General features: G+C 44.0%; 1 protein-coding gene and 1 long non-coding RNA gene across 5 annotated transcripts; one reads left to right on the top strand and one right to left on the bottom strand.

Moving 5' to 3' along the window:
- Nucleotides 1-1,139: 1,139 nt before the first annotated feature.
- LOC308170699 (uncharacterized protein) lies at nucleotides 1,140-3,116 on the bottom strand. Of its 4 annotated transcripts, none has more exons than XR_013937797.1 (9): nucleotides 2,997-3,116; nucleotides 2,855-2,915; nucleotides 2,724-2,774; nucleotides 2,368-2,412; nucleotides 2,220-2,284; nucleotides 1,981-2,098; nucleotides 1,705-1,773; nucleotides 1,532-1,611; nucleotides 1,140-1,270 (listed from the first exon to the last, which is right to left on the bottom strand). XR_013937797.1 is itself a non-coding variant. In XM_080545528.1 (9 exons), exons 1-8 carry the CDS (start codon nucleotides 3,041-3,043, stop codon nucleotides 1,550-1,552), a joined length of 510 nt encoding a protein of 169 aa, XP_080401654.1. In that variant the 5' UTR covers nucleotides 3,044-3,116; the 3' UTR covers nucleotides 1,140-1,270; nucleotides 1,532-1,549. The 4 variants fall into 4 exon arrangements, 3 of the variants coding, with proteins under 3 accessions (XP_080401654.1, XP_080401655.1, XP_080401653.1); XM_080545528.1 differs by having other exon boundaries at nucleotides 1,532-1,603; XM_080545529.1 differs by having other exon boundaries at nucleotides 1,213-1,611.
- Nucleotides 3,117-3,961: 845 nt separating this feature from the next.
- On the top strand, nucleotides 3,962-5,659 carry LOC308171000. Its single transcript, XR_013937811.1, has 3 exons — nucleotides 3,962-4,074; nucleotides 5,485-5,532; nucleotides 5,619-5,659. It is a non-coding gene; the product is annotated as an uncharacterized lncRNA (long non-coding RNA).
- The last annotated feature ends 8,532 nt before the right edge of the window (nucleotides 5,660-14,191 follow it).

Raw genomic sequence — 14,191 nt, 5'->3', positions numbered from 1 at the left:
AACTCAAATAGGGTAAGACAAGACAACAATATAGAGTATACAACATCCTCTGTTCCAGAATGTTTTGCCCTGCACAATACTGCAATACTCCTTGATACTTTGGATCTAACGTATCTTATATGAGATTTCCAACAGAATTTACTGGGCTTAAAGTGCAGACTCTCAGCTTTAGGTTAAGGGTATTCACATCCAAATTGAAGGAAGGGTTTATGAATTATAGCTCTTATGTATAATAACCAAAAGTAATTAGACAATTGACTCAAAAGCTGTTTCATGGGCCAGTGTGGGCTATTTATTCCTTCATTATTTCTTTATCAATTAAGCAGGTAAAAGGTCTGAGTTGATTCCAAGTGTGGCATTTGCATTTGGAGGCTGTTGCTGTATACGCACAACATGCAGTCAACAGAGCTCTCAATGCAACTGAAACAGGCCATCCTTAGGCTGTAAAATGCACTTCAATTACATCTGGATTGTTTCATTTCAAATCCTTTGTGGTGGCATACAGAGACAAAATTATGGAAATTGTGTCACTGTCCAAATACTTCCAGACCTAACTGTATATAAATAAAAGAATGTCAATGACCCCAGGTGAGGGACTTTATTAGGTCAAACAGGTTTGAGGGGTCAGGCAAAGGACTTGGTGGAGTCAGGCAAGGGTCAGGCGATCATCGTTGTAATCCATGGAGCAGGGCAGGAACCGTGGTGCAAGGTGCTGGGCTGGAGGTGTCCATGGTGCTGAGTGCACACTGATGAGCTAAATAAAACATTATATTTCTGATGTCAACAGCACTAGGGCTCCTTCACAAAACCCTTACTGGAATCTTCATACACTCTGTGAATTAGTCTTTACTTTCTGATGAGTCAACAGCAATAACCCCATCCAGTGCGACATGTAGATAGCATATATTTAGAATATGTAAAATGCAAACACCAGAAATGCAAGAAAGTTTATGAGGTATACCAAATGGAATTAATAACAAGTGTTACAACCCTTCTGTCTAGAGTAAAATAAGGGCCTAACAGGGTAGAGTGCAGAATGTACAGGTGTGTTGCAACACAAATGCCCAAAAAAAGTGTACAAGGGATCAAATCAATTCAAGCTTTATTTGTATAGCGCATCTCACAAGATACGACTCAATGCGCTTCAATCAAGACATCATTGCTGATTGCACTTTAGCACAAGTGCTCTTTCAACATTGTCTCTATGGTCTTTCAGCTTCCTTTTCTTCTCACATTTTCGACCATATAATGGTGAGACAGCTGCTTCTCACTGTTGAGACAAAATGTTATAAAGAAGTGATTAATAATTAATTTAAGAAACTCACATTCATCAGTGGTTGCAAACTGTCATGGAATTTGTATTAGCACTCTCCTCATGTTTCCAAAATGCATTGCAAATGCAATGCACTAACAAGTCATTGGTCACTCTTCGTTGGTGTTGAACTTGTTGAGCCCTTTCCTAAAATAATAATACAGTGCTTAACCATGTTACAATGAAAAGGTGCAGTTAAGTACTGAATGAGTCACTCACTTTCTTTCCTTGATCATTCTACCTCAAGTGTCCTGATATAAAGTGTGGTTTCACTTTCCAGGCTTCTGACATCTTTGTCCCTGGTAACAGGATACACACATAAGCATGACTATGTGTACAGCTGTGAATGGTGGATAGTATGTTTGTATGCAATAAACTTCATTCACACTAACCAATTCTTTAGGAGGAAAGCTGTAAGGCCTCTTGAAGTACGTGTGGTCCTCGTCAGTGTCCAGTGGCATCTGTACAGAGTCCACCATTATTGCCAGTATGTTTTACATGAAAGGGTTAACTACTTCAAAAAGAGATCCAGGCTGGATTCAGAATGACACAGTACCACTAAACATATTGCATGTGCCATAAAGTTGCATGGAGTATGTGTTTTAGGAGCAGTAGCCCATTCAGAAACAGGCACACGGTCATAGATACTTAGTGAGAGATGCACTGACCATGGTGTTGCTTGCATGACTCCTTTTAACACTTGAATAGGTCCTGAATACAGGTGGGACACTGTCGTGAAGGGTCGCTCTGCCTTCCTCACTAAAGTGAGCAAACTTCCTTCCATATCTGAAATTAACACACATTATCTTCACCGGAAGGTTGAATTGTAGGGCCAGGTGTTACCCCAAAGTCCTCTTGATAATAAATGTACAAATACAATTATTATTTTTGTAGCACTGCAGCATACCCTTCCAGCCCAATGTTTTCCACCAGGACAATACACCACCACCTTCTCAGGAGAGACATGTCATCCTAAAGAAAGAGCAGTTACTCAATTTGCATTCAAAGTCTTATAGCATATTGATATAATGGGTTCTTGTTTTCTTAATACTTACAATGCTGAAGTCAAAGGTAGCCTCCATGGCGAAATACCAGGCATACTGTAATGAGAAAAGACACAAAGACAAGATTACCATGTGACAGCTTATAACTCAGTGAGAAGGTAGTCACACACATCCAATGAAATGTACATGGCTGATAACTCCATAGGAAAGTGATATGAGAGGTCTGCACACATGAATGTTCCTTAATACCTTTTATTGCACACCTTTTTATTTGCAAATGCACAAACAGAATGTTGGTCAGGACTAAGTGGTGGTCAGTCATTGTTACATACATTTACACATTTTTTTGATGGTTTTAAGGAACAATCAAGTGTGCCATATCACTTGGTGGCATTACCATAACTCACCATTATCATGAAGACACCACAGTCATTGCCACTGGTCTGCCTCGGAAGCCCCTGTACGAAGAAAAGTTAGTTAGAGAATAGTAGGTAATTATGACTATAGCTATAATATGATAGTAACATTCAAACAATACCTCCAAATCCAGACCAGTCTTCTCTGTCCAGGATCCCGCAACAATTTTCTCAGCAACACCCCTGGGCAACCAAGAATAAAACTAAGTCAAACAAAGAAGTACACACCTCCTACAGGAGAGAAAAAAGGAACAACATTCGTACCACTGCTGCTTCAGAACCACTTCACACCATGCAAGTCGGTCGATCATGCTTATTTGCAAAAGTTCAATGAGGAGGATTTCTCTGTGTTTCTCTTTCCTTGTGTTGGAAATGTGTCTATTTAAGTCCACTCCAGCTTTCGGGAAGCCAATCCTTTCTGAATGTTGGACAAACAATCAGTACATAATGCATGCATTGCCACAATGCCTCCTGATTGAACACAAGTCTTTAGAAATGGCAGTAACATTAGACAGGTCAGGGGACCGCCAGGACACACATCATAGGCAGGTCAGGGGACCGCCAGGACAAACATCATAGGCAGGTCAGGGGAACGTGACCGCCAGGACACACATCATAGGCAGGTCAGGGGAACGTGACCGCCAGGCAGGTCAGGGGAACGTGACTGCCAGAGCAAAAAATATTTGGGGCAACCTTAATAGTGTTCTGTAGGCTTCAGAGGTGAATCCCCTTGGAGTTTCGAAATACTGCGAATCTAGAAAGAAAATTTCTTTCTGGTGTGGCCTCATTACCTACAGGGAATAACGCATTCTGGACAATAAGCAAAAAGGACACTTTGGGGGTAATACAATAGACACAAACTCACAAGCAAATGGCATATGAAGGTTAAAGCTGAGAAATGCTCAACTACATTGTATGTCTTTATAATCTACTACTGTGGATGTCATATGTTGCATATAAAGTTATGCTCTGTATATATATATATATATATATATATATATATATATATATAACAATTGATAGGACTGTACTCTACATATTAGTTTTTTCCCGTAGTTTTCACCGTAGTAAGGCCGTAGTAAGGCGATTCATGGTTTACTCCTAGTGTATCCATCTGCGCTGCGCGCATCAAATCCATCACCCGGAAATGTGATGTACCATACGTCATCATACCGCGCCTGCATATTTGCATAACACATTTCCGGGTGTTGGATTTGTTGCGCGCAGATGGATACTATAGGAACGAACGGGCTCGGGAGAGAGAGTCACGGCCGAAATCACGAAAACGGGAGAGAGAGCAGCGGGCCCGCGAGCGTCGACGTTTCGTGCGGTCTCACCGACGGTACGGCTGGGTCACCCTAAATCCCGTCCACGCGGAGCGCAAACATGAGCGATCCTTCCGGTAAACACGATAAGAGAGACGAGGAGGTCTCGGGCCGAGACTCACGTCCGCGATCGTACCGCCGCCGCCGCCGTCGCAGAGAGACGTTTATCGAGAGAGGAAAACCGCACGAGAAACGACAGAGTCGGCGGTAAACGTAACGTCGGGTTTTAACGGCGCGAGTCCCTCGGACGTCGTCCGCGGCCGGCGAACGACACGACGCGATCGTGTACGTGGCCGCCGGCTGTTTATAGAGGAGCTGCTCTGTGCCGGAGGGATGTAGATGAGGGGACTGGGTTGTGATAGCTTCACGAGAGGGACACGTAGTAGGAGGCTCCGCAGAACATGCGCAGACTAGTCTAGCGCTTCCTCCGCAGTCCCCACACCGTGACACTGATCAAACCCACTGTGATGTGGGTCGGTGGGGAAGGTTTTGCATCTAACGTTTGGTTATCGATTTTGGGTTTACTGTGAACCACCTCCGAACGGTAAAGGTAGCCGAGAGGAGATAAGTCGATCAAACACTGCGCTTCGAACCGGCAAAGGGCAGAGACGCACGTCTCTCTCAAACAAGCTCTCAAGGACTGTCGGTAAAGAAAAATGCCTGTAAATATGGACGATAACAAGGTCCGTGACCTTGAACTCTCCCCGGTCTATCTACACAGAACAACTCGTTAACATACAATGTGGCTGATAACAAAAATGGCAAGCTCGTCTCTTAGGCTCCCCCCCCCCCCAATTTCATTTCGCAGCGTTTCCCTCTTGAAATTCACTATAGTACTGAGTAGACAGTATGGCTATAAAAAAAAGAAAGGTTATAGTCCGTCTTAAAGGTAAATGCTTACAGTCATTTGACACTGGAGGTGTTGTTTGTGGAATTAAGGCCTGAGTTGTGTGTACACTGTTACTTAGATTAGAGCAGTTTAAAGGGATGAGGTTTTACTCTATGTGATTCCAACTTTGGAAACGTTGCACGGTTGTGGTTTTGTGTGCATGTTATTTCAGTAAGTGTCTCACTAATTTCAGATTTTTCAGCCAATGTGAGAATGAAACAGACTGTTGGTTAGTGTTAGCGTAGCATATTATGTGTTTATGAACAGGACAGATAAGTGGAAGGATGTTTACTAGTGGATGATGGGAAACAGAGCAGTCTGTGGAGTCCTCACAATGATCCGGCGCCCGCCGTGAGTTTGAGATGGCGAAAAAGGGCGTGGCACCCGCTCTTTTCCGCCATCTCAGACTCAACAGGATATGATAACCTAAACAAACACAGGTTTAATTTTAGTGGTTCTTACTAAAGTATGTGTCACTGACGACAGGGTGGGGGTGTGTTATTCTCATTTTTAGACACTTGTGTTCTATCTTCTACAGGCACTGAAGGAGAACCATAACTGTGGGAGAAGGGAGCTGCAGAGAAAGGTAAGCAATTCAAACCCTCTCATTGACTTAATTTCAAAATGTTTTTAAGTAACTCACTCCATCTTACATTTAATTTCATTCTGCAGCCAACATGCATTTTCAAATGGTCTAACTGTCCCAGTGGAGGTATGGAGGAGTTGAGGGGCATACGGTGCAAACTGGCAAAGAAAATCTCTCAGGTGAGTAACTGAAACATCTGGAACATCTTTCATCTATTCCATATCTTGTCCTCAATTATTATCATTAATTGGACATGTTTTATCTGTTTTCCACATGCATTTGACAGGTTTTCAGACAACAAAGGCATATAATTTAAAAGGCTTCTGATTTTTCACAGGTTCCAAAATGTGAAAAAAAGGGAAAGCCGCACAAGAAGCAAAGAATAGGTTTTCGTAAAATTTTTGACTGTTGGTCCAACTTTATATCTGCAAACCTCACCACAGGATGAGATACAAAAACATCTGTTTGATCCTAGGATAAACACTGTTCTGTTCCTTTCTTCTCCTTACATTTTTAAAATAAAAAATACAATGTGTGTCATCGTTTTTGTGTAATTATATATTAGGGTTGTATGTATCATCAGAGTCAGTCACTGGTAGTGTCTTTAAGCCTAAGCTGGGCAGGAAAGACATTCATGGTGAGGTCTACAGCACCGTTATTACAAATCTGATGGCTACTCGTTCTAGCACTTGTATAGTAATGACATAATTCAGTACGATTGAACTTTTAACAGAATATGTATTATATGCTTTCTTTTTTTATATATATGATTAAAAATGCATACCAATCTTTCTCTTTTGCAAACTGTAGTTTCTGTAAACTTTGTGGCCTTGTTCTGCTAAGTACTTCAAGAGAGTCACTGTGTTACATGTTTCTTTATCAGGGGATTATTGTATTGTAAGATTGCTCCCTCCATCTAATTTGAGTCCTACCAAATTATCTCTAACGGCTGCTGCAAATAGGGGGGGGGGGGGCTGTGTCTACATGTACAATTGGCCAGTATATTCAAAGACAAACCGATATTGGGAATCCTTGTGCACAGGAATACTAAATAATGCATTAGCTAGGTTGACCGCTGAGAAGAATTTACTGTTACCAGGTACCTTTGTCATAATTGTATATGGGTACTACGTGCATGAACTGCTTCATTGACCTTGTTATGCACGAAGCTCCACACTTTTGTTTGGCCTTCCTGTTTGGCTCTCTCCTGTTTGGAAGATAGAGGTGCAGCATGGACTGTTTGGGCGTGGAACAATAATCCCTTTCTCTAATAATGCTTCAAAAACTGGAATAATTCTCTCTATAGCTTACTGAAAGGGCAAACATCAATTCTTGCATCAGTAAAGTCTGTGTGCTGACAGGAAGTCAACTTAAGTGTGCTTAATAGGCTTCTGATTTTTCACAGGTTCCAAAATGTGAAAAAAAGGGAAAGCCGCACAAGAAGCAAAGAATAGGTTTTTGTAAATGTTTTGACTGTTGGTCCAACTTTTTATCTGCAAACCTCACCACAGGATGAGATACAAAAACATCTGTTTGATCCTAGGATAAACCCTGTTCTGTTCCTTTCTTCTCCTTACATTTTTAAAATAAAAATACAATGTGTGTCATCGTTTTTGTGTAATTATATATTAGGGTTGTATGTATCATCACACTTCTTATAATAGACATTGTAATGTATGTAGAAAATCATCAAAATTAGTCTCTTGCTGTAACAACAATGTTGAAGATTATTTTTGGTTATTAGTGTGTGTGTGTGTGTGTGTGTGTGTGTGTGTGCTAAGCAGGCTGGTTGATCACAGTGTTGAATCCAAGTCTCGGAATTGAGCTATGGTAGCTCTTACAGCTTACACACACACACACACACACACACACACACACACACACACACACACACCGCTCCACGGAGGCTCCACAGAGACACACTCAGTTATACACTAACACATCCATCACAGTTAGTGTCTGAATTAGCTTTAAAGTCTGTATATTTAAATGCAATAAGTCTGTATATTTAAATGCAATAAGTCTGTATATTTAAATGCATCCCAAACAGGATGTTCAGATTGTTATGTAGATATATAAAGTGTGAGAAAAAATAAATCCACCTTCAATGAGCATCGACAGTTTTTGGAGCAGAAATATGTATGGTTACTAATCGGGTTTAAAGGCTTAAGCAAAGACAAAAGACTGTGGCTACACTCCAGCAGTCGTCTCTAAACATCATTTGTCTAAACAGCAGACAAAGATCTATCAAGCCTGCTCTTGAATATCCCTAATCTAAATGACCGCATGGTATCTAACAGTCTCAGACATTGCAAGGAAATCCTGTTTGGGGAGGCACTGGCTAATATCAGAGCCAGATTTACGCAACAGCAATTTAACCATAGCCTTTATATTTCCTTTACGTTAACCAGTCAAGACCACTTAGATCAAGACATTTTCAGAAGCTGATCTTTAATGCAACGATCCATAAACTCCTCGCATGGAGCAGAAACAGAGTCTGTTTAGTTTAGACTAGAGATGTGTTGCCGCTAACAAGGAAACAGCGTTGAGGGAAATCCACCTGATTACTTCTGGTAAAGGTGAGACTAGGAGTCAAAGGTCTGGATTCACTATAGACATGTATTACACTTGCCAGTGGTGAGACACTCTCAACAACGTTCAGTGAAATCTCTGAGGCACAGCTCCGAACCGTCCTCCGTAAAGCACATAATCAAGGGCAGAGATAGGGATGTTGACAGTGGGAACCGTATAAACAACAGGTGCCAAGTACTGCAAGTACTTCCAAGCAGTACAGTGCCCAGCAACAGAATCCATGGTACATTTCAATAAAGCAGGCATATTACATTGGCAATACAGCAGTATCGTAAGTATCATGAGGCCTATTACATTGGCAATACAGCAGTATCATAAGTATTATAATGTTGACAATATTTCTATCAATCATATTTCTAGCACAGTCCCCCCCCTTTGAACATTTTACCCCTTAATGTTAACAACTTCACCAGCCAAACCTTATTATGTTTGTAATGTAACGGTCCAAATTGATATCATGTCAGCGCTCATGCCCCGGTGGCTTTCGGCTGTCTCATTATCTAGTTGTTGTAGTGGCTCTGCCATGCTAATCGACTGCCTTGTCAATTTACCAGTACCATACCAAGGGAAACCAGCTCAGTGGCCTTGCGGTTAAAGTGTCCGCTGAGGGGAGCTTAGGTGGCGTAGCGGGTTAAGCGTTGACCATGTAACCGCAGGGTCCCCGGTTCAATTCCGTCCGGGGACATATCCTGCATGTCATCCCTCCTCTCTCTCTCACCCATCCTTCCTGTCTAATTCTCTACTGTATCTGTCAATAAAAATGAAAAATATGAGTGGGACTGCTCCACTCAGAAAAAATAACTATAAAAATAAATAAATAAAGTGTCCGCTGAGATTGGGAGGTTGTGAGTTCGACTCCCGGCCGAGTCATACCAAAGACTATAACAAATGGTACCCGATGCCTCCCTGCTTGGCACTCAGCATTAAGGGTTGGATTGGGGGTAAGACCCTGCGACATACCAGTGTCATGTCCGGGGGGGTGTACTTGTACATCAAGCCTGCTCATGCTATGGAAACAGGAGAAGGACCATTAGGAGCCATTAGGACCAAAGGACCATTAGGCTGGAGAACCATTGGTTGTCAAGGCTACTTATACCAAGGGAAAACGATTGCAAAGAAATGTTCAGTCTCTGAGATCAACCTGGATTGGAGAAAGGAGATCTCAGCAACATGTGAGTGTGAGGCACAACACCGGTACAGCCAACACAATACATGTAGATGTGTCATTAGACAGCCAACACAACGCAGCTAAGACAGAAGCAACATGCGGGAGAAAAAACACCAAATGCTCTTTCTTTATTTTATTTTTATTCAACCTTTATTTAACCGGAATTTAGGTAAAATAAAGTCTGTATTCCCTCTTCAGGCACAACTATGCAACCAGAAGAGGGAATTACAGACTTTATTTTACCTAAATTCCGAACAGCAATGGGTACTAATACATTTTTATTTACAGCAGCTTCAGAATAGAACAAGTTTCCAGTGGCCCTAAAAAGCTTAGAGGGAGAGGTAAGCTTTAGACGTGCAACAAAGCACTGGCTAGCCAGTGAAATGACAGAGTAGAAACACGTCATAGGTAGGGAGTGCAGGGAATTTGTGTAACTATCTATGTTTGTTTTTTTATGGTTTTTATCATGTTCTGTACATTTGTTTTATGGTAACAACTGTCTGTCCTGTCCTCAATCAGGGATCATGATGGAAATAAGCGCTTGCGCTTTATCATGTGTTTTTATCCCTTGGAAACTGTCTTTTTAATTCCACAATAAATCAAATAAAATCAAATCAAACCAGGTAGGTCAATTGAGAACCGTTTCTCATTTGCAATGATGACCTGGCCAAGAGGCAAAACAGAGGCAAGTCATTACAACACAGTATACACAATATAAAACATGTGTACAAAAACAACAAAGGTACATTTTAAAACATCCTAACAAATACAACATTACAATATACTTTCACTGTACTGTGGCATATATCAAGAATCAAACATCGTCACTGATTATAGATTCTGTCACTGGTAGTGTCTTTAAGCCTAAGCTGGATAAACCCTGTTCCTTTCTTCTCCTTTCTTCTCCTTACATTTTTAAAATAAAAAATACAATGTGTGTCATCGTTTTTGTGTAATTATATATTAGGGTTGTATGTATCATCACACTTCTTATAATAGACATTGTAATGTATGTAGAAAATCATCAAAATTAGTCTCTTGCTGTAACAACAATGTTGAAGATTATTTTTTGTTATTAGTGTGTGTGTGTGTGTGTGTGTGTGTGTGTGTGTGTGTGTGTGTGTGTGTGTGTGTGAGTGTGTGAGACAGACAGACATACAGACAGACACCTAAGAATATTTGTTACCATGCCAATTGTACGTTATTGTTTCTAATTATGTTATTGGAGTATTACAAACAACACAATGGTATAAAAGGAGGTATAAAAACAACACAATGTAAAGTGTGACCGTTTTGTTATTTGTAAATATGCTGGTACGGGAACATCATTGTGTGCTTGGTTTGGTTTTTCTCATTCTCTAGATTCACAGCGAGAAGCTGTTTGCAGAACAAAAATTCCAGAGCATCACCCCTGTCTCTCTGACTCTGATGCACACATCTGAGGCTGGGCCGAGCCAAGTGCTTGCATCCATAGCTCCGTCTATGAATTTGAGAGTGGTCACATTTCTCCAGCCTCATCCCTGAGCTGTTTACCAAAAAAGTGGCAGGGAGACTGTTTTGTTATCCGCTTGTTAAGTCTGACGTCAAAAGTGTCGTTTAGGATGATTGTTCACGTATAAATCCCCTAAATCCCGGTGCGCGGTCGCGACGTTATCATGCGCCCTTTAGGGATTTAGGGTGACCCCGCCGTACCGTCGGTGAGACCGCACGAAACGTCGACGCTCGCGGGCCCGCTGCTCTCTCTCCCGTTTTCGTGATTTCGGCCTCCGTAGCGTCGCGCCCGCGCGACCGGGACGTCCGCGCTCGCGGGCCCGTGACTCTCTCTCCCGAGCCCGTTCGTTCTCTTACGGGAGGCCGAAATCACGAAGACGGGAAAGGGCCTCTCGCTGCTATAAGGAGGGGAGGGGGGGGGGTTGGTTACCCCCCGCGTCACGCTCGCCACATAACAGCTCATCCTTATATCATATAAATCCCCTAAATCCCGGTGCGCGGTCGCGACGCTATCATGCACCCTGTATAAATCCCCTAAATCCCGGTGCGCGGTCGCGACGCTATCATGCACGGATAATGGATAATAGAGTCTACAGTATTTAAAGCTATCGTATTATCGCTATCCAACTGTTTCGTTTAGTTTGTCAAGCTGTGACATCGGGAGGTAAAGTTTAATTAGTGTTGTACAAAGATTTATGAAGACAACCAGGGAGCCATCGCACTAAGTAAGAACCCAGTGAACAGACAGAGGTCCAAACACATTGATGTAAAATATCACTTTATTCGTGATGCACTCAGTGAAGGAAAAATAGATATTGTTTACTGTCCATCAGAAGACATGGCTGCAGATACACTTACAAAGCCAGTAGTTAAGTTTAAGTTCAGAAAATTCAAGAGTTTTTTCTTTGGAAACTAATATGGGTATCATCATTTTCGGCTTGAGATGATGAGAACAAGTGGGGGTGTTGGGATGTGTGTTCTCATGTGTTAGGATGAGTGTACATTCATGGTACATATTTGTGTTGTAGTGCCTTGTGCACATTTATTGTGAAGGTTATATTGTTATCTGTACATGTGACATGTGTAACACGTGACGTTTATGTGTATATATATATATCACGTGACGTTTATGTATAAATATCCGTTTTGGCGCGAATGTTGTTTCAGACAAGTTGATGGATACCACAGTATTGAGGAGTTTGCTGGTGCTGTGAAGATTTTGGTAAATAAACCAATAATATGAACATGTGAGTGTGATAGTCCTTCTTTTTATATGGACGAGGATAATATATTGCACATACAGATGGCGGATCAACAAACTGAACGTCTTACAGAGATGATTTCAACTTGCGTACGTGCCTAGCTACGGAATGTTTTCTCCTCAATAATCGTGTTTTCACGTTCGCAAGCTCTCAACGATCATATTCTGCTGTTGCACAATATTCTACTGTTATGTTTCTCAATAGGTTCTGTTATGTTTCTCAATAGGTTCTGGGTGTACACAATAATGTCGGATCCAGGTGCGGTGTAAGTAAAGAATGAGACGGAGATGTAATAAAATAAAGATTCTCTTTACTGAGACGTATGATTCATAGGTACAAACATAAACTCTTAGCCGGACAACAAAAAGGGGAGCAGTAGGGCTCAACACGTAGGTAATAATAACTCAGGCACTGCGGTCAATAATAAAGTGCACGAAAACTAAAGATTGAGCAAAGGGCTCCAAAGGCGGTACAAGGTTGCAAACCAGCAAGCAAAGTCAAAGTTCAAATTACGTTCCGGGTAACGGATACGTGAAGTGGTCATACATACACAGGGTTCTGAAGCATTCCATACGGTGTAACACAAGTGATCGACTGACAAGGGAACAAGGAAATGGGACACACCTAAATACACTGACAAACACTCACAGGTGACAACAATCATTCGATAATTAGTCCAGGGCTGGAGCACTGTCGCTCTTCGACCAGTAGGGGCGATGGGGAGTCCTCTTAGCTGACCCCCCTTGTAACAGTGCCCCCCCCTGACGAACGGCACCAGAAGTTCACCCGGGTGCCTCGGGATGGAGCCGGCGAAAGTCCGTGATGAGGCTCGGATCTAGAATATCCCGCCGAGGCACCCAGGTACGCTCCTCAGGCCCATAACCCTCCCAGTCCACCAGGAATTGGAGACCCCTCCCCACCTTCCGGCAGTCAATAATCCTGTTAACCGTGTAGGCAGGTTGTCCATCAATGAGACGGGGCAGGGGGGCGGGGCGGGGTGGAGGGGCCATGGGGGAGAAAACAACGGGTTTGAGGAGTGAAACATGGAAGGTGGGGTGAACTCGCATGGAGGGTGGGAGTAGCTGTCTGTAGGCCACGGCGTTGACCCGCCGCACCACCTTAAACGGCCCCACGAAGCGAGGAGCCAGCTTGCGTGACTCCACCCGGAGGGGGAGGTCCCGGGTAGACAGCCAGGCCCTCTGACCAGGACGGAAGACCGGGGCCGGACGGCGCCTGCGGTTGGCCTGGCGTTGGGACCTGTCCGAAGCCCGCACAAGCGCCGCCCTTACCCGCCTCCAGGTACGGCGACAGCGGCTGACATGGGCTTGGACCGATGGTACCGCTGCCTCCTCCTCCTGCTCCGGGAAAAGGGGGGGCTGATACCCGTACTGGCATTGGAAAGGGGAGAGGCCAGTGGAGGAGCAGAGGAGGGTGTTGTGGGCGTATTCAGCCCACGCCAGCCGCCGGTTCCATGTCGCCGGATTGCTGGAGACGTAGCACCTCAAGACCCCCTCCAGATCCTGGTTGACGCGCTCCGTCTGCCCATTGGATTGGGGGTGGAACCCGGAGGACAGGCTGACGGAGGCGCCAAGGCTGGTGGCGAATGCCTTCCAGAACCTGGAGGCGAATTGAGGACCCCGGTCGGATACCATGTCCAGGGGTAGTCCGTGCACCCGGAAAACGTGCTGGACCACTAGCTCCGCCGTCTCTTGGGCCGTGGGGAGTTTGGGGAGGGGGATGAAGTGCGCCGCCTTGGAGAACCGGTCTACCACCACTAGTATGGCGGTGAACCCATCAGATGGGGGTAGACCCGATATGAAATCGAGGGCTATGTGCGACCAGGGACGTTTGGGGATGGACAGGGGGTGTAGGAGTCCCGGCGGCCGTTGCCGGGAGGCTTTACTGCGCGCGCATAGGGCACAGGCTGCCACAAACGCGCGCGTGTCCCCCTCCGCTGTGGGCCACCAGAACCTCCTTCGTATGAAGTCCAATGTCCTGGTGGCCCCTGGGTGACTGGTGAGGGAGGAGGCGTGCGCCCACTGCAGCAGTCGTGCACGTGCAGTCTTCGGAACGTAGAGCCTCCCCGGCGGACCCCCGCCCGGGTCAGGCTCCCGCCTCAGCGCTGTCCTCACTACCCTGTCGATTC

The sequence above is a fragment of the Nansenia antarctica genome (assembly GCF_963989245.1).
Source record: "Nansenia antarctica genome assembly, chromosome: 15".
NCBI lineage: Eukaryota > Metazoa > Chordata > Actinopteri > Argentiniformes > Microstomatidae > Nansenia > Nansenia antarctica.
The sequence above is the reverse complement of the archived record's forward strand: the minus strand, read 5'-3'. Positions and strand labels throughout refer to the sequence as shown.

Coding starts and splice junctions, on each gene's coding strand:
- LOC308170699 (XM_080545528.1), bottom strand. CDS start 3,043: ATGATCGACCGACTTGCATGGTGTGAAGTGGTTCTGAAGCAGCAGTG. Junction 2,916..2,996: donor GTGGTTCTGAAGCAGCAGTG/GTACGAATGTTG, acceptor TTGGTTGCCCAG/GGGTGTTGCTGAGAAAATTG. Junction 2,775..2,854: donor AGACTGGTCTGGATTTGGAG/GTATTGTTTGAA, acceptor TTCTTCGTACAG/GGGCTTCCGAGGCAGACCAG.